Raw genomic sequence first — 23053 nt, forward strand, 5'->3', positions numbered from 1 at the left:
CCCTACCCCCCACCTTAAAAAGTAATTTCTCCCACAGACAAGGCACAAGACTCAGTAAAACTGCAAAGAAAAAGTGAATTAAACGGACGGCTGCTGATTAGCAGCCGTTCCCCAAGATGGCTCCTCCTCCTCCTAGAGGCAGGAAACATGTTCCCGATGTTGGGGGAGTCCAGAACCGGGGCCAGTTTAAGAATAAGGAGTAAGCCATTTAGAATGGAGACGAGGAAAGACTTTTTCTCACAGAGAGTGGTGAGTCTGTGGAATTCTCTGCCTCAATGGGTGGTGGAGGCAGGTTGGCTGGGTGCTTTCAAGAGAGGTCGAGATAGGCCTCTTAAAAATAGCGGAGTCATGGGGATATGGCGAGAAGGCAGGAACGGGGTACTGATTGGGGATGATCAGCCATGATCACATTGAATGGCGGTGCTGGCTCAAAGGGCCTACTCCTGCACCTAATGTCTATTGTCTCTCTTCTTAAATGATAATAAGGAGCAATTTCAAAGTGGAGAAGTACATAACAAATAGAAATATTTTGGTTTATTTGATTGAGCAAAACAGTACAGGAATCAGCCTTTCTGTCATCAACCTTCCTCCAAATGTCAGTAAATCCGTGGAACTAATTTTTTAATTACCCGTATTTCCCGGCACTGAAGACGCACCTGCGTCGAAGACACACCCCCATTTTGAGTTGCTACATTTTGAAAAGATGCTGGCGGGACAGAATTAGTCCGAGTTAGTGAGTTGAGTGAGTTGCTGGCATGATCCCCGACCCCCTCCTTCTCAACACTCCTGTCCGTGCTGACCCGGGCCAGACTCCCCACATGCTGTGAAAGGAACTCTCTCTTTCTCCCCCCCCCCAGCGGTGCTGTCCTTTTACAGCTGCTTCCCATCAGCTGCCAGCATCGTTCTTGATGTTGCTGTCCTGAGGGATAGCCAAGTCCATCTTTCTTGGCCAACAACCTAACCTTCGGTCTCCAAGACGCAGGTAAATTTTCGTGCCTTATATTTGGGTAAAAAAAAAAAAGTGTCTTCTTTGCCGGGAAATAGTCAATTATCTATTTCGTACCGTTTACAAACCTGTTATGTTGCTGCAAGTAAGAATTTCATTGTTCCATTTTGGTCAAGATGATAATAAAACATTCAATTTCTGTGCCAATCATGATGGCAAGGTAATATTTTATGCTTTACGCAATCCATATCCATATCAATGTCCCAATCTGCAAGGCTCTTAAATGCCATGATCATATTTGCAGCCACAGCCATCCATAGCAGTACATTCTAGGCACCCACCACTATACAAAAAACTTGCACGACCCATATACCATATAACCATATAACAATTACAGCACGGAAACAGGCCATCTCGACCCTTCTAGTCCGTGCCGAACACATATTCTCTCCCTAGTCCCATATACCTGCGCTCAGACCATAACCTTCCATTCCCTTCCCGTCCATAACTCTCCAATTTATTTTTAAATGATAAAAACGAACCTGCCTCCACCACCTTCACTGGAAGCTCATTCCACACAGCCACCACTCTCTGAGTAAAGAAGATCCCCCTCATGTTACCCCTAAACTTTAGTCCCTTAATTCTCAAGTCATGTCCCCTTGTTTGAATCTTCCCTACTCTCAGTGGGAAAAGCTTTTCCACGTCAACTCTGTCTATCCCTCTCATCATTTTAAAAACCTCTATCAAGTCCCCCCTTAACCTTCTGCGCTCCAAAGAATAAAGCCCTAACTTGTTCAACCTTTCTCTGTAACTTAGTTGCTGAAACCCAGGAAACATTCTAGTAAATCTCCTCTGTACTCTCTCTATTTTGTTGACATCCTTCCTATAATTAGGCGACCAAAATTGTACACCATATTCCAGAATTGGCCTCACCAATGCCTTGTACAATTTTAACATTACATCCCAACTTCTATACTCAATCTCCATTTAAACCCATCTCTTTTAAACTCCTCCGAGCTTAAAGCTATTCCCTCTAGTCTTTGGCATTTACACCCTGGGAAAGAGGCTGTCATCTATGCTTCTCATAATATATTTAAAATAGGTCTCCCCTCAGTCTCTTCACTCCAGGGAAAACAATCCTAGTTTGTCAACCCCTCCTTATAGCTAATACTATCTAATGCATGCACAATTCTGGTAAACCTCTTCTGCACTGTCTCCAAATTCTTCCTGTAATGGAGCAACGAGAACTGTGCACAATACAACAAATGTGGCCTATCCGGATGGAGTTTTATAAAGCTGTAAAATGGCTCCCTGACTGTCATACTCAGTGCCTTGACTGTTGAAGGAAAGCATATCATATGCCTTTTTTACCACTATCTACTTTTTGGGGGATAACATTTATGAATGGAAGCCACAATTTACCTGTCACTGAGACAAAAGAAATGCACTACTCTTCAATGAAAAGGAAGATACTAAGGCATGACTTAGGTGTAACACCCACTGGTAACTTTGACTTGAAATAGAAGTTCAGTAGCTGCTGGGTTAAAACATTGTTCCGAAATACTGCCAACCTGAAGAAGTTTTTGATATTTTTTTAATAAATGGTGAAAATGTGCAAGGGCTCATAATTAATTCTCAACTAACGGAATCAGTTTTTCATGGGTTTTTGGCCGATATATCAATGAGGGCCACACACGTGGACTTTGCAAGGGAAGAACTCAATTTTATTGTTCATTAAAACATATGCAAATAAAAGACTTACTGTAGATATTGAAAGACTGAAATAAAAACAGGAAAGGTTGGAAATTTCAAATCAGGAAGCATCTCTGTACCTCAAACATTCACTGTTTCTCTTCACAGATTCTGCCTAACCTGCTGATGTACCCAGATTTTTTTTGATTTTTTAAACCAACTAGATTTTTTGCCATGGAATAAGTACGTGCATAACCATGAATTATTTATACAACTATTGTCCAGTAAACGAATCCTCACAATAAAATTTCATAATCCACTTTGTGGCAAAAGCCAAGATGGACATGAATATTTTTAATATAAACTTTATCCATGATGCCAATTCCTTTGATATATTCCCTTTACAGCTGCACTCAAGTTCAAGCATGACCCCTATCACTCACTTCCAAAGCACAACATTTGTATTAAGTACAACTGATTGCTTTGCAGTCCACATCCTTATATCATTAAATTCAATATACAGTAAGTAACATTGTCATCCTGATCACAAGTGTTCTTGTATATTTTTTCAGAAAGATAGTTCTATCACTATCCTATTCGTGGTTTTCCATCTTTTACTACCACTATGTTAATCTAGAAAATGGAAACATAGAACATAGGTGCAGGAGTAGGCCATTCGGCCCTTCGAGCCTGCATCGACATTCAATATGATCATGGCTAATCATCCAACTCAGTATCCTGTAACTGCCTTCTCTCCATACCCCTCGATCCCTTTAGCCACAAGGGCCACATCTAACTCCCTCTTAAATATAGCCAATGAACTGGCCTCAACTGCCTTCTGTGGCAGAGAATTCCAGAGATTCACCACTCTGTGTGAAAAATGTTTTTCTCATCTCGGTCCTAAAAGATTTCCCCCTTATCCTTAAGCTGTGACCCCTTGTTCTGGACTTCCCCAACATTGGGAACAATCTTCCTGCATCTAGCCTGTCCAACTTTGCCTGAAAAAAATATTTGCCGCGTAAAAATGTAATTCGAGTATTTGACGATAATAAAAGTTTGTAAAACTCTACTAATTTATAGTTAAAACAAATAGATGATAAATCCAACATTGATTTCCCCGTAAAGTTATGTATCTATTAGTAGTTCCTGCTCCAGTCCCGCCTTTTTGCAAGAGAAAATAAGAGCGTTTTCGAGTTAATCCATATAGCAGGTCCCGCTTGGAGAAGGGGCGGTTATAGTTAGTGAAATGACCCCAATGTTTGATGTACTTCCTGCCGCGTTAGCTCCAGTTTCCCTTCCACACTCGCTGACTGACTGACTGACACAGTGACAGTGAGAAAGGGAGGCAGGGACAAGCGAAGGCGCCTCACCTCGTCCACCGTCCGCTTGGGAAGGTGCAGGATCCCCAGCAGCAGTTTAAGCTTCACCGCCGACGAGAGGCCGTGAAAACACACTCGGATGTTGTCCACGACGTCCTTAGTGAGCAGCGAGGCGATGCTGGGAGGCGCCCAGAGCTCATCGGCCGAGCCCAGCTTGTTGTGAAGCCACAAGCCTGTGTCGCTCTCCCGCATGGACGCCATCTTGAAGAAGGAGATTTGAATGGACGGGCATTACACGGGGCGGCGAGAGCCTTTGGTGTAGGCCCCGCCCCTGCTGGTGTAACCACACTTGCTGCCCTCTCCACTAGCGCCGCCCCTGCTGGTGTAACCACACTTGCTGCCCTCTCCACTAGCGCCGCCCCTGCTGGTGTAACCACACTTGCTGGCCTTTGGTGTAGGCCCCGCCCCTGCTGGTGTAACCACACTTGCTGCCCTCTCCACTAGCGCCGCCCCTGCTGGTGTAACCACACTTGCTGGCCTTTGGTGGAGGCCCCGCCCCTGCTGGTGTAACCACACTTGCTGGCCTTTGGTGTAGGCCACGCCCCTGCTGGTGTAACCACACGTGCTGCCTTGTCCGCTCGCCCCACCTCTGCCGGTGCAACCACACCTGCTGCCTTGTCCACTCGCCCCACCCCTGCCGGTGCAACCACACTTGCTGCCCTCTCCACTCGCCCCACCCCTGCCGGTGCAACCACACTTGCTGCCCTCTCCACACACCCGCCCCCCTGCTGGTGTCACACTTGCTGCCTTGTGTACGCCCGCCTCTGCCGGTGCAACCACACTTGCTGCCTTGTCCACTAACCCCGCCCCCTGCAGGTGCAACCACACTTGCTGCCCTCTCCACTAGCGCCGCCCCCTGATGTAACCACACTTGCTGCCTTGTCCACTAGCCTCGCCCCCCCTGCTGATGTAACCACACTTGCTGCCAAAGATCTTATAGCAGATCTTATATCCTCTATAATCTTTGCTTGCTGCCCTCTCCACTAGCCCCGCCCAGCGGGTGCAACCAAACCTGCTGCCCTCTCCACTAGCCCCGCCCCGGTCGCTACAACCAAACTTGCTGCCCTCTCTACAGGCCTCGCCCCCAGCGGGTGCAACTAAGCATGCTGCCCTCTCCACTAGCGCCGCCCCCTCGCTGCAACCAAACTTGCTGCCCTCTCCACGAGCGCCGCCCAGGGGGGTGCATCCAAACTCGCCGCTGCAACCAAACATGCTGCTCTCTCCACTAGCACCGCCCAGCGGGTGCAACTAAACTTGCTGCTCTCTGCACAAGCGCCGCCCCAGCGGGAGCAACCAAACTTACTGCCCTCTCCACAAGCACCGCCCCAGCCGGGTGCAACTGCACTTGCTATCGATCACAACCACAGATCAAATCTACTTAACCTTATCCACTGCCTGGGGATATAGAGTGGTCACGGAGGCACAGCGGTACAGTTGCTGCCTTACAGCAAAATGTAGCGCCAGAGACCCGGGTTCGACCCCGACTATCTCAGCGTAGGTTTTCTCCGAGATCTTCTGTTTGATGAAAATGTAAAATTGTCCAAGTTGGCGATATGCAGAGTACTGCCTTGCTGACTACAAAATTCAGAAGGTAAAGTGTTGTATGGCCCAGAACTTCCTCCAACCAAACAAGAGTAAGTCTGAGGTCATCCTTCTCGGCCCCTCGGACTCAATCAAATGATAGCAGGCAGCCTTGGAAGCTTTACCCCATTACTCAAACCTCAGGTCAAAAACCTTGGTGTGATATTTGAAATTTGACAAACAAGTCAATGCCAGCTAAAATAAATCAATTCCTCCAGTTTGATGACCTCAAAAAGATCATCCACACATTTATCTCCTCCCGCCTCGATTACTGCAACTCTCTTTACACTGGCATCAGCCAATCTTCTCTGTCCCGCCTGCAACTGGTCCAAAACACCGCAGCGAGACTACTGATGGGCACCCGAAAAAGGGACCACATCACCCCGATTCTGGTCTCTCTCCACTGGCTCCCTGTGCAGTTCTGAATAAATGTCAAGATCCTTCTTTATGTCTACAAAGCCCTTAACGGGCTTGCCCCCACCTACATCAAAAGTCTGCTTACCCACCACACCACCTCCAGGTCCCTCAGATCGGCCGACTTGGGGTTACTGAACATCCCGCGGTCTAGGCATAAGCTCAGGGGCGACCGCACCTTTGCGGTTGCAGCTCCTACAATGTGGAACAGCATCCCTCTTCCCATCAGAACTGCCCCCTCCATCGACTTAGTCGAGACTTAAAACTTATCTTTACTCTCAAGCCTTTCTTGACGTCCTCTGAGGGAGGGCTGTATGTAGGTATTTATGTATGTACTTAATCTATGAACCAGTGTTGTATAATGTTAGTACCTCCACCAATGTAAAGCACTTTGGTCAACGAGAGTTGTTTTTTATGTGCTATAGAAATAAAAGTGACTTAGAAACATAGAAAATAGGTGGAGTAGGCCATTAGGCCCTTCGAGCCTGCACCGCCATTCAATATGATCATGGCTGATCATCCAACTCAGTATCCCGTACCTGCCTTCTCTCCATACCCCCTGATCCCTTTAGCCACAAGGGCCACATCTAACTCCCTCTTAAATATAACCAATGAACTGGCCTCAACTACCTTCTGTGGCAGAGAATTCCACAGATTCACCACTGTGTGAGAAAAATGTTTTTCTCATCTCGGTCCTGAAAGATTTCCCCCTTATCCTTAAACTATGACCCCTTGTTCTGGACTTCCCCAACATCGGGAACAATCTTCCTGCATATAGCCTGTCCAACCCCTAAAGAATTTTGTAAGTTTCTATAAGATCCCCCCTCAATCTTCTAAAATCTAGCGCGTACAAGCCGAGTCTATCCAGTCTTTCTTCATATGAAAGTCCTGACATCCCAGGAATCAGTCTGGTGAACCTTCTCTGTACTCCCTCTATGGCAAGAATATCTTTCCTCAGATTAGGAGACCAAAACTGTACGCAATACTCCAGGTGTGGTCTCACCAAGACCCTGTACAACTGCAGTAGAACCTCCCTGCTCCTATACTCATAATCGTTTTGCTCAATCTCCCTGCATCTAGCCTGTCCAACCCCTTAAGAATTTTGTAAGTTTCTATAAGATCCCCCTTCAACCTTCTAAATTCTAGCGAGTACAAGCCGAGTCTATCCAGTATCCAGACTTGAGCCCTCTCCACAAGCGCAGCCCACTTGCTGCCCTCTCCACTAGCGCCGCCCACCGCGTGCAACCACACTTGCTGCCCTCTCCACCAAAGATCCTATAGCGGCTCTGCTATAAGATCTTTGCTCTCCACACGCGCAGCCCAGCGCACTTCACCCTCCCTCCGGGCGCAACCAAACTCGCTGTCCGGCTCCACAAGCCCCGCCCACCCTCACGCATCCGCGCACCTGATTGGACACAGCAGGATAACCCCCACCTCCCGGGGCGATGCCCATCGCCGATTGGTGTCGCCCCACGTCAAACAGGCGGCGGCGGGTTCGCCTTTCAAGTTGGGTTGACGGGAAGGGCGGCGGAGACACGCGCACACACGGTTTATATTTAAACCCCCTTTCCGTTAGCTTATTCGAAAGGAGAAATTTAGTTTAGTTTAAATCGTTTGGCGCTGGCTATAATTTAACAGTAGCTGCAGTGAAGGTGACATTTCCACCCACACACACACACACGTTGCCGTGGGTCGGTGCGGAGCGTTGGCGCCGCTCCCTCTCTCTACCTCTCTCCCTCCCTCTCGCTGCCATGTTCGCTGCTCCTTCCCTCACTCTGCTCCTCCTGCTCGTCGCCGCCGTCACCGCCACAACCGGCTTCCTCACCGAGGCCAATGCCGACGCCGGCACCGTGATCCCGGCTGAAAGTAAGTCCAGCTTTCTGGAGAAGGGCCACCTATTCCTTTTTCTCCCAGAGATGCTGCCTGGCCTGTTGAGCTAGTTACTCCAGCATTTCGTGCAGTGCCTCCCCCTCCTCCTCCTCTGGTGTCTTGTCTTTGTTGTGTCATTGTGTTGCCTTAAATTAAATCAAAAGAGGAAGGAAGAGCTGCTGGGGGGGAGAGCTCTTCACCCAACTGAGCGGGTCAGGCAGCATCTGTGGATGGAAATAGACAAGACGAGGTTTCAGGTCTGAACCCTTCATCCACATTGACATGTTGACTGTCTACCTTTCTCCACAGATGCTGTCTGACCCGCTGAGCTCCTCCAGCTGTTGTGCCTTTTTTAAAAGCTAGATTTCATCCAGCATCTGCTTCTTGTGCCTCCATTGGACAGGCGATTAAGCATTTTATTTGCAATTAAGTGTTAGCTGTGAGGAGGATGCTAGGAGACTGCAAGGTGACTTGGATAGGCTGGGTGAGTGGGCAAATGTTTGGCAGATGCAATATAATGTGGATAAGTAAGAGGTTATCCATTTTGGTGGCAAAAACGGGAAAGCAGACTATTATCTAAATGGTGGCCGATTGGGAAAGGGGGAAATGCAGCGAGACCTGGGTGGCATGGTACACCAGTCATTGAAGGTAGGCATGCAGGTGCAGCAGGCAGTGAGGAAAGCGAATGGTATGTTGGCTTTCATTGCAAAAGGATTTGAGTATAGGAGCAGGGAGGTTCTACTGCAGTTGTACAGGGTCTTGGTGAGACACACCTGGAGTATTGCGTACAGTTTTGGTCTCCAAATCTGAGGAAGGACATTATTGCCATAGAGGGAGTGCAGAGAAGGTTCACCAAATTGATTCCTGGGATGTCAGAACTTTCATATGAAGAAAGACTGGATAGACTTGGTTTATACTCTCTAGAATTTAGGAGATTGAGAGGGAATCTTATAGAAACGTACAAAATTCTTAAGGGGTTGGACAGGCTAGATGCAGGAAGATTGTTCCCGATGTTGGGGAAGTCCAGGACAAGGGGTCACAGCTTAAGGATAAGGGGGAAATCCTTTAAAACCGAGATGAGAAGAACTTTTTTTCACACAGAAAGTGGTGAATCTCTGGAACTCTCTGCCACAGAGGGTAGTTGAGGCCAGTTCATTGGCTATATTTAAGAGGGAGTTAGATGTGGCCCTTGTGGCTAAGGGGATCAGGGGGAGAAGGCAGGTACGGGATACTGAGTTGGATGATCAGCCATGATCATATTGAATGGCGGTGCAGGCTCGAAGGGCCGAATGAAATCAAGGGATATGGGGAGAAAGCAGGAACATAGAAACATAGAAATTAGGTGCAGGAGTAGGCCATTCGGCCCTTTGAGCCTGCACCACCATTCAATATGATCATGGCTGATCATCCAACTCAGTATCCCGTACCTGCCTTCTCTCCATACCCCCTGATCCCTTTAGACACAAGGACCACATCTAACACCCTCTTAAATATAGCCAATGAACTGGCCTCAACTACCTTCTGTGGCAGAGAATTCCAGAGATTCACCACTCTCTGTGTGAATGAACAGGGTACTGATTCTGGATGATCAGCCATGATCATATTGAATGGAGGTGCTGGCTTGAAGGCCCGAATGGCCTACTCCTGCATCTATTTTCTTTGTTTCTATCTAAGAAAAGCAGGCAGGTAATCAACAAATTCTCAGAATGCATCCCACTATGGAATTATTTTTCTCTGTTGGAAAATGGTTGGGGTGAATGCTCTGTTTGTGATCATGGCCACTGCCAAGATCATGGCACTGTGGATGGCTTAGCTACTACACAAGTGGCAAGAACCAAAAATCCAAATGTAAAAGTGGTAGGTGATTCATTGATGAGAAGAGGAGGTGGGTGATTCTGTAACCACAGAGGTGAATACAGGATGCTGTAATACCTGTGGACCTGTTCTTATTCCAAGCCAAAGTAGAAGATTAAAAAAGCAGGAATTTGAAAATTACAATCTCTGGATTACTTCCAGTACTATGAACTATATAGTAAAGGATAGGAGGATGGATCAGATGAATGAGTGTCGGAAGAGGTGTTGCCTGAGCGATAACTGGGGCTCTGTGGTGGAATTTTCCAAATCTTCATTGGCCACAAAAGAGGTGGCAGTTAGATAATAGACAATAGGTGTAGGAGTAGGCCATTTGGCCCTTCGAGCCAGCATATTAGAACTGAAACTCTGATGTTCCAGCAACTCATCTAATCGGTCCAGAACTGCTTGATCTAAGTATAGCCAACTTGTTGGAGCAAGGAACATGTGTTCTTTGATTTCAAAAGGAGCAAACTTTCCACAGGATTCAGCTAGAATCTTTGGGGCTTGTGGAGCCTTTGGTTTTTGGAAGAATCTGGTTATTTCTGAAATTTCCATCACTTTTTCTGACTTCAAACGCTTTTCTTCCTCCTTTAACTGTTTCTCTTCTTTTTCTTTTCTTCCAATTTGGCCTCTAATGCATCTTGTTTTTCTTTCTGTTTTTCCTCCAGTTGATTGGCGAATAGCGAATGTGATTCCGTTTCTTTTAATGAAAGGCAGTAGGGATCAGCAAGTAATTATAGCCCAATGAATTCAACATCAGTGAGAGGAAATTTAAAGGAAAATGTTCTGAGGAACAGGATTAATTGACACACGGAGGCAGGAATTATCAAAGGAAGTTAGCATGGCGTTGTGAAAGGGAGATGCTGTCTGACTATGTTGGATGAATTTTCCAAGGAGTTGAATAATTGTCGATGAAAGTGGCGTGGTTGCTGTTGTCTACATGGACTTTACGCAGGCCCTTAACAAGGTCCCACTTGACGGATTAATCTAAATATTTAACCAATTAAATCCAAAATTGACTTTTTTATAGGAGCTAGAGATTATGGTGGTTATTTTTTGTGATTGGAAGCCTGCAACCAAGAACTGGGGCTGGGACGCTTGCTATTGGTTAAAATTTTGATAAGAGGTCTAGAAATATGGCAGATTCAATTGTATATGAAATATGTAAGCATTTTTGGAGGATTAATATGGCTAGGATATACATAATAAAGTTAAATACTAGTAAGTACTGAGGAACAGAGAGAGCTTGGTAGATATGATGTCCAAAGTAAATATGCTGATTCAGAAGGCATACAGAATACTTGCCTTCCTTAGATGGAGCATTAAATGCAGCAAGTCAATAGAAATTATTTGTTAGGTCTTTGTATGCACTTCCGGTCACCACAGTTTAGGAAGGATGCCCACTCAGTGGGTTGCAGAAGATATTCTCCAGTGGCCTGTGACAGAGCATTTCATTTATGAGGAAATTTGAAAGGCTGGATTTGTTTTCTTTAGGGAATACTGAGAGGACAACCTGATTCGTGTAGACAGAATTATAAGGAGCATAGTTAGGATCGACAATGAGAAGTCTTTTTTCTTAGTGGAGGTACCTATAAGCAAGGAACTAGGGTTTAATATAAGGGAAGAGAGATTTGCTGGTGATTTGAGGATTCATTTTCACCCAGAAGGTGGTTGAAATGTGGAACTGAAGTAACGGTAGAGATGGGTACTCTTACAATGAGGCTCTAAAATGCCATGTTATTGAAGGCTGGGGGCTGAGTGCTTGCAATATAGGACAAGTGTAGGGAGCCAAAGAGCCTGTTTACCTGCTGTATGACAATTACATGCGACTCTTGATTGATGGGTTTAAGGGTTGGGTTGATTGCAGATGAGATGATTTAGCACTGTGTGTGTGGAATTAATTCTTTGGTAATGTCTCCAACCTCAATACGCTACTCTGCACAGAATTTTTGGTCATTTTAACAATCTAGAAGTCTTAGTTGACATCACTATATATGATTGTGAGAATGTTAATGGAAATAAATGAACAGATTAATATATCAGTATAATTGGCCAAAAGGAAGATGTTTGTTGTACAAATCCAGTAAAGGGCCTGTCCCACTTGGGCGACCTAATCACTGAGCTCTGGCGAGTTTGCCCTCGACTCATACACGCAGCGTGGTCGACACGAGGTGGTAGGAGGTTTTCGTAACTCTCCTTCATGCTCGAGAGTAGTCTCCGCATACTCGAGGCCTCAGCTAGGTTGCGGCATTTTTTTCAATGTGTTAAAAAATGCCCGCGGGTAAAAAAAGGTAGCCATGGAAAAAAATCGATATTTTTTTACTCGTAGGTTTAGCCGTAGTAGGTCATAGTAGGTCGGCACGTTAGTCGTAGGTAATCGAGTGTAGTCAAAGGTAGTCATAGATAATCTTGGTCGAGATCGAAGGAGGTCGTCTTCACTCTCCACTATTCGGTGTCCAATTTTCCCGAAGTTAGTCATAGTTAGTCGAAGCTAGTCTTCAACACAGTCGAAGGAGGTCTTCAACATGTCATTTTTTTCAAACTCTTCTAAACTCGCCAATTAGGTCACCCAAGTGGGACAGTCCCTTTATGCTTTTTAGAGAACAAAGTCCAATGTGACTTTGTAGTAAACTATTTATTTGAAATATATGGACAATTCAAATAAAGGTGAGGTGATTCATTTTGGTAGAACAAATCAGGCCAGGACTTGCACGGCAAATAGTTGGGCCCTGGAGAGTGTAGTAGAATAGAGAGTCTTCTGGGTACATTGTTCTGTGAAGGTGGCTTCACAGATGGATAGGATGGTGAAGAGGATGTTTGGCATACCTGCTGTCATCAACTAGCATATTGAGTACAGGATTGGTACGTCATGCTACAGATGTACAGGATGTTGGTAAGCTCACATTTGGAGTAAAGTGTGCAATTCTGGTAACTTCTCTCTTGGAAGAGCATCATTAAACTGGACAGGGTAAAAAAATATTTATGAGGATGTAATTGGGTCGAGAGGGTTTGAGTTAAAAGGATAGGGTGGGTCTTATTTTCCTTGGAGCCCAGGATATAGAGACATATAAAATCTTGTTGTGAAATATGAGATTGTATTCTATGCCCACTATATTAAACATTGCAATCTTCCAGGAAGCCTCAACTTATTTTTATTCATAAAAATATATTCCTAGTTTTCTGTAATAGCAGTTTGTGAAAAGAGCTAACAGCTTAGATGTGCTTTATATACCACTGAAAACTTTGAGTAGAATTGGAAACATTCAGAATTCATGAGATTTTACAAGTGGGTTAGTTGTAAAACTCTTGAAATTTGATCAATGGAAACCCATAAATTAAGCCAATTTATTAACTTTGTAGTTGACTTTTTCACATCTGTTGACTCTGACAATTATAATTTTATGTACTGGACCATTTTTTTCCAGATTAGAAATGGGAATCTAATGCAGTCATTGGGGGAAATGTATTTGTATTCTAATTTGAAAGATTATTAATTACTTGGGTTTGCTATTCCAACTGTCTAATGGCAAAGTGTCTGTGATTATCTTTTTTATTTTATTTATTGATGGACAATAGACAGTAGATGCAGGAGTAGGTCATTTGGCCCTTTGACCCAACATAGCCATTCAATGTGATCATGGCTGATGATCTGGGGTCAAGGAAATCGTTCAAGTCACGGCCCTGTTTCCACCAATCTTTCCACCACTTCGCACAATAAGGGCAAGACGCCATTGTATGCAGATGCCGAGAAGTGTATTCAGCTCTGGCTGAACAATTTCTAATCTTGTGATGTGGACTCGATAAGAAGATTGATGATCTTATTTATTAGTTTGTGAGCTGCTTCAAGAAAAGAGTAATGTTATGGTAAAACAGAGCTGTTGACTTTAGATGTGTTGATGTTTGTCCCACAGGTCGTCCCTGTGTTGATTGCCATGCTTTTGAATTCATGCAGAGAGCACTGCAGGACTTGAAAAGAACTGCAAATAACTTAAATACAAGGGTAAGTCTGGATTGCTCTCCATGGCAAATTCATAAAACAATAAATTAAAGTACAACAAATTAAAACAGACTTTGATTTCTTTAAGAATATTACAGAGAGCATGCAGCATAAAAGCATAATTTCATCTTGCCTGACCCATGTGAAATTTCTGTTCCATAAATTTACTCCTATCCATGCTCTCATCTCTTCTTCGCCTTTCTACGCTCTTCACAATATATGTATCTTTACCATTGCTCTACAATGGCAAGTTCCACATTCTAAGCACTGCTTGTTTGGAGTGATCCTTTTTATTTTTCTTGTGATTACCACATATTGCTTCTCCTCATGTGGAAACATCTTGAATCTTCTATACCATGTACATTCATAATTTCTTTCAACAGCTAGCAAAGCACAAACTGTTGGAAGAAGGATCATGGCCTGAAATATCTTCAGTTCTGGAAACATAACATATAAATTCATTCTGCACCATGTCCAAAATCGTTGTCCTCTTTTTGTCATTGTAAAGAGCAAAAACAATAACCCAGATGTGGTCTGTGAGTTTCTATGCATTTAACATGTCTTATTCATGAACATGACCTCTTTATTTTTCTCATCAAAATTTAATGCATCAAAATTGAATTGAAATTCATTTTGTCAATTGTTTGTCAAGTGCTAAATGTATTAACATATTGTAATTTATTATAGTCTCTTCACTATTGCACTATATTTTGTTATTGTCTTAAACTTAGAACTTGTGTTTTTGATCCTAAAAACTTAATATTAGTTCATAGAGTCTTCCAGCACAGAATCACAGAAACATAGAAACATAGATCAGGTGCTTTGGCCAGCCAGCTCTTTGGCACCACTTTGTAATGAATTATTAAAGATGCGTAACATATCTGCGCTCCCAGTAGTCTTTTAGAATGTGTGAATTAAATCCTCCTACGGGTTTTATCATCTTTGAGTTTGGTTTGGCTATTTTTTTTATTCATATGAAATTTAGTTACAAGATATCTAATGTTATGTTCCTATGTCACATGTACGCGACCTGCCGTGCTGGTTAAACAGTTAAACAAAATATAAATGATTTTGCTAATGACGCCTATGATTTTCATTCCTGTTGCCCTATTCTCATTCTGTCAGTATTGTTTTACTTAGAATAAATGTCACAACGTTTGCATGAATGAATCAGATAGCTTCTGTTAATTATATATATGCATTCATGGACAGATAAGCTAAAGTCCCCAGAACAACCCATCTTGTCTATTTTATTCAGATCAAATAATTTTCTAATGTCCGCAGGTAAGGAGGATGTAGACGGATTACAGAGGGATATTGATAGATTGTGTGAATGAACAAATTGTTGGCAAAATGAGTCTATAATGTGAGAAAATGTGAACCTGGTCTCTTTGGGGGTGGGTGGGGGGCAGGAGGATTTTGAAATAGATCATCGTACAGGAGATGCTGAGTAGCTTGGGTCTGTACTCATTGTTCTTTAGAAGAATGAACGGCAATCTTATTGAAACATAAACAATTATTTGTGGGTTCGACAGAGTACAACCTATTCCTTGTTAGAGTTTTGTAATGTCTTGACTTCACCAGAATTAGACAAATATTTGAGAAATTGATTTGTTACTTGTAGATGGATGTGGACTTTCATATTGTGCACTCCCTGATGGAAGAACGGGTTAGCAGAGGAAATGTGAGGATGTTGCTGGGACCAAAGATTTAGTGTTATAATAATAAAGTGTGACTGCCTTATCTGGAGTTTTATTTTGGAATAAAGGAGGCAGCTTTATAGATCTCAATTAAATAATTGAGGCTTAGACAGAACCAATAGAAATACTAATTTCTCTTGGAGGTCAGTACTTGGGTCGCATAGATTTAAGCCAATTGGTAAAAGCGCCTAAATGCCCACTTAAAGAGCTACAACTTGCAGGACAATGGACCTAGAACTGGAAAAGGAGATGAATCAGATTTCATTTTTTTGCCAAATGGATACAATTTGCAGATTGCCTACCTGTGTGATAATTATTTGAGAGTCTATGAATTTACTTTCAAATATGCATCTATATTTACTAAACTATTTCTGATTTTTAAATCTATAGATTAATATTTTTGGAAGAATAGTGAAGTTGTAACAGTTACTTTAAAGGGACCCGAACATTTGCAGTTAAATTTTTAAAAAAGTGCAGATGCTGTTAATCTAAAATAAAAACTAATAGTCGGTCGTCTGCAAACAGAGATGTAATGCTGATGTAGACACAAAATGCTGGAGTAATTCAGCGTGACAAGCAGCATCTCTGGAGAGGAGGAATGGGTGACGTTTCGGGTCGAAACCCTTCAGAGAGGTTAAGACGGACTGAGCAAAGGTGTTCAGCGAAACGATCGCCGAGCTTGGTCTCGCCGATGTACAGAAGTTAACACCTGGAACAGCGGATGCAGTAGATGAGGTTGGAGGAGGTGCAAGTGAACCTCTACCTCACTTGAAAAGACTGTCGGGGTCCTGGGATGGAGTTGAGGGGGAAGGTAAAAGGACAGCTGTTATACAGCATTTAATCCTCCAACACTTTTGCCACCTCCAACGGGATCCTATTACTGGCCACATCTTTCCATCTCCACCCCTTTCTGCTTTCCGCAGAGCTCGGTGATTGTTTCACTGAACACCTCCGCTCAGTCTGCCTTAACCTTCCTGATCTCCTGGTTGTTCAGCACTTTAACTCCCCCTCCCATTCTCAATCTGACCTTTCTGTCCTGGGCCTCCTCCATTGTCAGAGTGAGGCCCTGTGCAAATTGGAGGAGCAGCACCTCGTATTTCGCTTGGGTAGCTTACACCCCAGCGGTATGAACATTGACTTCTCTAACTTCAGATAGCCCTTGCTTTTCCTCTCTCTCCATTCTCCCACCAGTCTTACTGTCTCCGACTACATTCTATCTGTCCCACCCACTCCCCTGACATCAGTTTGAAGAAGGGTCTCGACCCGAAATGTCACCCATTCCTTCTCTCCAGATATGCTGCCTGTCTCGCTGTGTTATTCCAGCATTTTGTGTCTACCTTGGATTTAAACCAGCACCTGCAGTTCTTTCCTACACATATAATGTAATGCGTTGGTCAGGCCGCCTTTGGAGTACTGTGAGCAAATTTGGGCTCCATACCTGAGGAAGGATGTGCTGGCTCTGGAGAGGGTCCAGAGGAGGTTTAGAAGAATTAATCCAGGAATGAGTAGGTTAGCATATGATGAACGTTTGACAGCACTGGGCCACTACTTACTGGAGTTTAGACGGTTGAGGGAGGACCTAATTGAAATTTACGGAATAATGAAAGGCATAGAGTGGGTGTGGAATGGACGTTTCCACTAGTGGGAGAGTCTAGGACCAGAGGTCACACATAGCCTCAGAATTAAAGGGCGCTCTTTTAGGAAGGTGAGAATTTTTTTTGGCAGAGGGTAGTTAATCTGTGGACTCATTGTCACAGAGGACTGTGGAGGTCAAGTCAGTGGATATTTTTTAAGACAGAGATAGACAAATTCTTGATTAGAATGGCTGTCAAGGGTTATGGGGAGAAGGCAAGAAAATGGGATTAGGAGGTAGAGATTAGCCATGATTGAGTGGCGGCATGGACTTGATGGGCCAAATGGCCTAATTCTATTCCTATAACTTGTAAACACATTTCAGGTTAAAGCTCGTTCATATTTTTGGTATGTTATGTTTTTATTATAAGTAATATTTACAAGTTGGATATATTTGCCACTATGTGACCATGTGTTTTGACACTTGTTTAAGAGTAATGTTAACATCTGTTTATTTGCAGACGAATGACCTGCTCCTGAGAGTGGAAAAGCGGGCTTTGTGTGACTGCCTGCTTTCAAACTTATAGACTGAGGAATTGGAACAATGAAGTACCATGACACTTTGTTCAGAATAAAACCCTTTGACTCATGTGGTACACATACAAGTGAACTATGTTGATGAGAATATGGTTGAAGGTTAGTTTAGCTGGGGATATATGAAACTTTACATGTCACTGCAGATATCCAAGTATCAAGAGTCTTTTAAAAATGAAATATTTCAATTTATGAAGCTGCTGTTGTTTTGATTTCTCCTGTGTCCTGTTTTCACCAAGTTCCTATACCTTTTCCTTTCCTTTATTTACCATTCCATCTCCTGAATGTTTTCCTTCCCCGCCTCACACCACCGCCCCTAAATTATTTAAAATCTATACCCAGTATACCCCCCCCCCCCCCCCCCATCAAATAAACAGACGTTTTTAATGTGAGGAATTGCATATTGATGTGAGTGTGTACGTGTTTTACAGGTAGTGTAATTTGTCTGCACTTTTATTTATACTGTACTTAGAAAGCATGAAATGTGATGTAATAAGAATTTAATGTTATGTTTTTGCTGGGGATTCGACAGAAAGGCTGTGTTAAGGTAGAAGTTTGGCCATGATGTTAAAGGATGGCACAGCAGACTGGGGTGGGAGGTAGGGAGAGCAATAAGTGCTGTTATAATACTTATGCTGATATAACACTACAGTAACATTCCGTTGCATTTTATTATTGGTGAGTAGACTGTACTTTGTTGCAAGATTTAAATATTTAACTGTGGAAATGTAATGTATAAGATTGATAAGTAGTTTTATTAACTTGTATTGATCCTGAAATGTAACTTCTTTGACAGTGAAAATGGATGGTACAGTTGCCATTGTAACTTTTGAAAGTAAAATACCATTCAACAGAAATGATGATTGATTTATTTCATTGCATTCATACAGTTCAAGTAAATATGTGCTTCAATTCCAATTCATACTGGCTTACTATTTTTTCCAAAGTTATTTTAAGAATTAGATATTGAGACAGTCTTCCTCTTCACCACCTTCAATTTAATGTGGTTCAATTTTCTGGGGGGGGGGGGGGGGGAATCTGCCTAGTTTCCTGCTCCCATATACATGTCCCTTAAGGGCCTGTCCCACTGTACGAGATAATTCAAGAGCTCTCCCGAGTTTAAAAAAAAAAATCAAACTCGTGGTAAGTACGTAGCGGATACGTCGGAGATCGGGACGTCTCTTAGCGGCTCAAACTGCGAATGGCGGGTACTCGGGAAACGCGGTAAGCTCGTGAAGACTCGTGAAGATTTTTCAACATGTTGAAAAATGTCCACAAGAGCCCCGAGTACCTACGAGCGGCTATTACCGTAATTCTCCGAGTTCGAATCAGGGGCAACTCGGGAGAACTCTTGAATAAGCTCGTACAGTGGGACAGGCCCTTTACAATGTTCTGATCATTTTGTTCTTATGTAGATGGCTCCAATCTTTGAGGTGATAAGAAACCAGGAGAGAGTTGAGCCTATGGTTGTCCAACCATCTTTACCAATGGTTTGTTCTATTCTCAGCAACTTATAGAAACAACATTTGTTTAGATTGGAGGCAGGCAATGTATTTGTTTAGTTTTCCAAATCGGGTGCAAATATATTTTCCAAATTTGAAAGTTATAAGAATCTTCAAAAATCCAACTAACTTTCTTTCTTTGGTTGAAAAAGATTCAAAGGACAGAGGCAGGATGGAAAAAAAATTGCAGATCTTGATCTTCTATTCTATCAAATCTTAAACTGAATATTTAGCAGTACCTATACAGTTTTTTTAGTATCCCTGTATGCCTTCTTAGCAACAGATAAAACTCCTTCATCTGAGGTAGCCTAACCACTGAGGCTTCTTTAACTTCCTCTCCAAATCATGTCAATTTTCTAATTTCTTTGTGGAATGCAGGCATCATCTACCAATATTCAATAGAATTGGTACCGTGCATGCCATTAGGATGTTCTGTGATGGCCAGCATTGCAACAGTGGAGCACCATATTGGTGGATCATTTTCGTAGCGGTCTGGACTAATAATTTAAAGATACGACCTTCAATCCTGCAGTTATAATATGTTGATATGACACTATAGTAACATTCCATTGTATTTTATTATTGACGACAGCTGCAGAATTGAAATAAATTGAATAAAAAGCTCAGATCAGTAATGATAACCAGAAATCCCACCGTAAAAACACAACTAATTTCCTAATGTTATTTCAGCCATTAGGTGCATTCAATTATCGCTACAGTTATAACTGGGCGAGGCCAGTTTTGCTCCCGAGCCAAATGGTTGCAAGCCCAATATTTGCACCTCTAACCAGGGTAGAGGTCAGACGTTGGGGACAGGAGACTGAACTAAGAATTCCTAGTCTGCATTGTTCTGCTATTCATGGATGCAAGTGTTTTATTTATCAACCGATAAGGAGAAAGAAAAGTGCCAGAATTTATACTGTTTATCCACGCCATCCATTCTGGCAGTTGTGGCACTGGGACTTGGTTCAAATCCCACCAAGATGTGAAAGTGAAATTAAATAAACCCATTGATTCGTAAGCAAGCATCAGAAAATAAAACAAGATTACTCTTGTCCAGCAGTTAAGCGACATTTCCAAAATCCTGTTTAATTTTTCCACTTCACAAGTTCACAAGTTACTGGAGTAGAATCAAGTCATTCGGCCCATCGAATCTTCTCTGCCATTCAATCCTATTTTAGATTGCTTTCTCCCCATAACCCTTGACACCCGTTCTAATCAAGAATTCTAATCAGGATTGCAGCTTGCCAGGTCATTACTTGCAGCTTGCCAGGTCATTGCAAGGAATCATTTGGAATCGCAATAAAATCAGAGATGGCTAACTTGTAAAAACATTCCAACTCTTTGATGTGACCCGATGAGCTGCAAGTGAGAAAATATTCTGGAGGGGATCTGGAACAACAAGCTAAGCATCAGTCTGATGAACCCGTCTCTAACCTAACCTCTAACATCAGTCTCTAACCTGAATCATCAGCTCTGTCCCTCTTCCCACAGATGCAGCTTGGCCTGCTGAGCATTTCCAGCATTTTGTGTTTTTATTCAAATCAACAGTAACTTAGTTACAAAAATATTACAAGTAAATTCATATAACAATATTTACCATGGTTCTTGATTTCCAGTTATTCTTTTTGTTAAAATATAGATTTGAGAGTTTTTAAAGGTCTGCCAGTTACAGTAGGCACCATAGACCCAAGTCCCTGAAAGGAGCCAGGTACAAAGTCAGTCCAATCTGCAAAAGCACAAGCTCCACTGCTGTGCTTGGAACATAATTTACCTTTATTTTAAATTAGCTAAACAATAAGAACGCCAAGGAAAAATGAACTGCACTGCAATGGTGACAGGGTCCAATGTTCCTCAGATTTGCACCAGAAACCAAGTGAAAGATCTTTTAACACAACAATTGGGTCACATATTGCAAGTAAATTAAATGTCTGAAATTGTTTCCAACTTTGAGCTGGTCTTGGGGGGGAAAAAAACATGACAGTCACTCTTCAAACTAATCACATTGTTAATACAAATACAATTTACACAAGAAATAAGCTGTACAAAAACTTACAGGACGCAAAATAGTGCAGCAAATTCAATGTCTTGTGAATGCAAAGGGCTTATGAATTACAGTGACAGGTAAATGAATAGTCCCAGTTAATTCGACCTACCCATGCCCATTTAAGCTTCTTTTTTTACCTGCAAGTTGGCAGACATGCAAAATGGAAACAGCAGACTCAAGAGTATTTTGATTTTAAGGAAAGGGGCTAGGGTTTAAAAGAAACAAAATGCTGGAGTAATTTGGCATGTCAGGCAGCATCCCTGGAGAATATGGATAGGTGCTGTTTTGCGTCAGTACCTATTTTCTGTCTGACCCAAAACGTCATCTATCTGTTCCCCAGAGATGCTGCCTGACCTGCTGATTTACTCCAGCATTTGTGCCTTTCCTTGGAGAACCAGCATCTGCTGTTCCTTGTTGTTGAAAGACTGGAATCACCAGAAGTAGAAGGTAAGGGACTGACTTCCTCTAGTATCTGAGTGTACACATGCTAGCAGCAAACAGTAGTCTCCTTGCAGAAAGCATGACTGGTTCATTTAAAAAACACTCCAATGCTTCAGGGCAGATTGTCAACACTAAGAAAGCAGAGAAGTGGATGCAAGTCATTTTTATTTTGTCCACACTGTTATATGGAAGTTAGCAAGCATACCAAATATATACCCAAAAAAGTTTTATCCAGTCTCCTCTCCCCAAAAAAAATCCACCAACACCAATATCATTCAATTTGCATATTCCAACCACCCATACTCCACACCTCTCCAGTTTGTCACCCCCCTCCCCCTCCCCATAGGCTATTGCACCAATTGCTATTGAGAATGCACTTATTGAACACCATTAACAAACCACATCAATTATGTATTTTTGTTCAATGCTAGGAAGTATATTCTCATTTTAACATCTATCTTTCAACATGCTTCAAATGGTCAGGTGGGTTATGCAGAATGACCATTTCTTCCTTATTTGATGGCAGCTCTTTGTACATTGCAGAAGAGCCTTTACCTTACTATTATTTTCTTCCACCAGCTTAATGCAGATTTAAGAAGCGCGAGTAGGTTATTGGTTTCAACATCCCTATATTAGTAAGTGCAGGCATGACTGATTCAACCCAATGGCACGGAGACCAATTCTAAAACTCTTACCGCCAATCAAGCCTTGATCAGTCAGCATTAGAGGGGAGATTTAATTGGGTACATCCTACATAGAATTAACTAGCAAAGCCATAAAGGCCATTTGTGAAAATGGTCAGATGGTTCGACAGGGTGGAGAGAGGAAGGAGAAGGGAAGAGATTAATAAATAAATCCATCCAAATTGAGCTTGGCATCTTAAAGATCTGGGGTGTTAGTCTGATGAAAGAATATAGATAGATAGATAGATAGATAAATATATATATGTATATACAAATCCCAGCAGCAAGGGCTGGATTCTGTGATAGCAACCCAAATCACTATATCACTATATTCATATGATCTTGCATCTCTTGGTGACCACGTTGATGTTCCACCATCACAGAGCATCTGTTGGCATTTGTGCTGTCGAGATCCCGGATGTAACCTGTAATACAAGCATTTGGCAATGTTTTACAAAGATAATCTTCATGTAGATAATAGAAACATAGAAATTAGGTGCAGGAGTAGGCCATTCGGCCCTTCGAGCCTGCATCGCCATTCAATATGATCATGGCTGATCATCCAACTCAGTATCCCGTACCCTGCCTTCTCTCCATACCCCTGATCCCCTTAGCCACAATGGCCACATCTAACTCCCTCTTAAATATAGCCAATGAACTGGCCTCAACTACCCTCTGTGGCAGAGAGTTCCAGAGATTCACCACTCTGTGTGTGAAAAAAGTTCTTCTCATCTCGGTTTTAAAGGATTTCCCCCTTATCCTTAAGCTGTGACCCTTGTCCT

General features: G+C 42.8%; 3 protein-coding genes across 3 annotated transcripts in view; 1 reads left to right on the top strand and 2 right to left on the bottom strand.

Moving 5' to 3' along the window:
- nelfa (negative elongation factor complex member A) overlaps positions 1-4296 on the bottom strand; it is a 58504-nt gene extending 54208 nt beyond the window's left edge. Inside the window, exon 1 of the mRNA XM_055654630.1 lies at positions 4009-4296. Coding sequence (XP_055510605.1) covers positions 4009-4218 — 210 coding nt within the window. The 5' untranslated portion in view covers positions 4219-4296. The remainder of the gene's footprint in view (positions 1-4008) is intronic.
- A 3221-nt stretch (positions 4297-7517) lies between these two features.
- On the top strand, positions 7518-18455 carry c1h4orf48 (chromosome 1 C4orf48 homolog). Its single transcript, XM_055654943.1, has 3 exons — positions 7518-7878; positions 13647-13735; positions 17526-18455. Exons 1-3 carry the CDS (start codon positions 7764-7766, stop codon positions 17589-17591), a joined length of 270 nt encoding a protein of 89 aa, XP_055510918.1. The 5' UTR covers positions 7518-7763; the 3' UTR covers positions 17592-18455.
- Positions 18456-20616: 2161 nt separating this feature from the next.
- pstpip2 (proline-serine-threonine phosphatase interacting protein 2) overlaps positions 20617-23053 on the bottom strand; it is a 124274-nt gene continuing 121837 nt past the window's right edge. The window contains exon 15 of the mRNA XM_055654827.1: positions 20617-22696. The gene's annotated coding sequence lies outside the window, so the exon portion shown is untranslated. The remainder of the gene's footprint in view (positions 22697-23053) is intronic.

This window comes from Leucoraja erinacea, chromosome 1 (genome assembly GCF_028641065.1).
Source record: "Leucoraja erinacea ecotype New England chromosome 1, Leri_hhj_1, whole genome shotgun sequence".
Taxonomy (NCBI): domain Eukaryota; kingdom Metazoa; phylum Chordata; class Chondrichthyes; order Rajiformes; family Rajidae; genus Leucoraja; species Leucoraja erinaceus.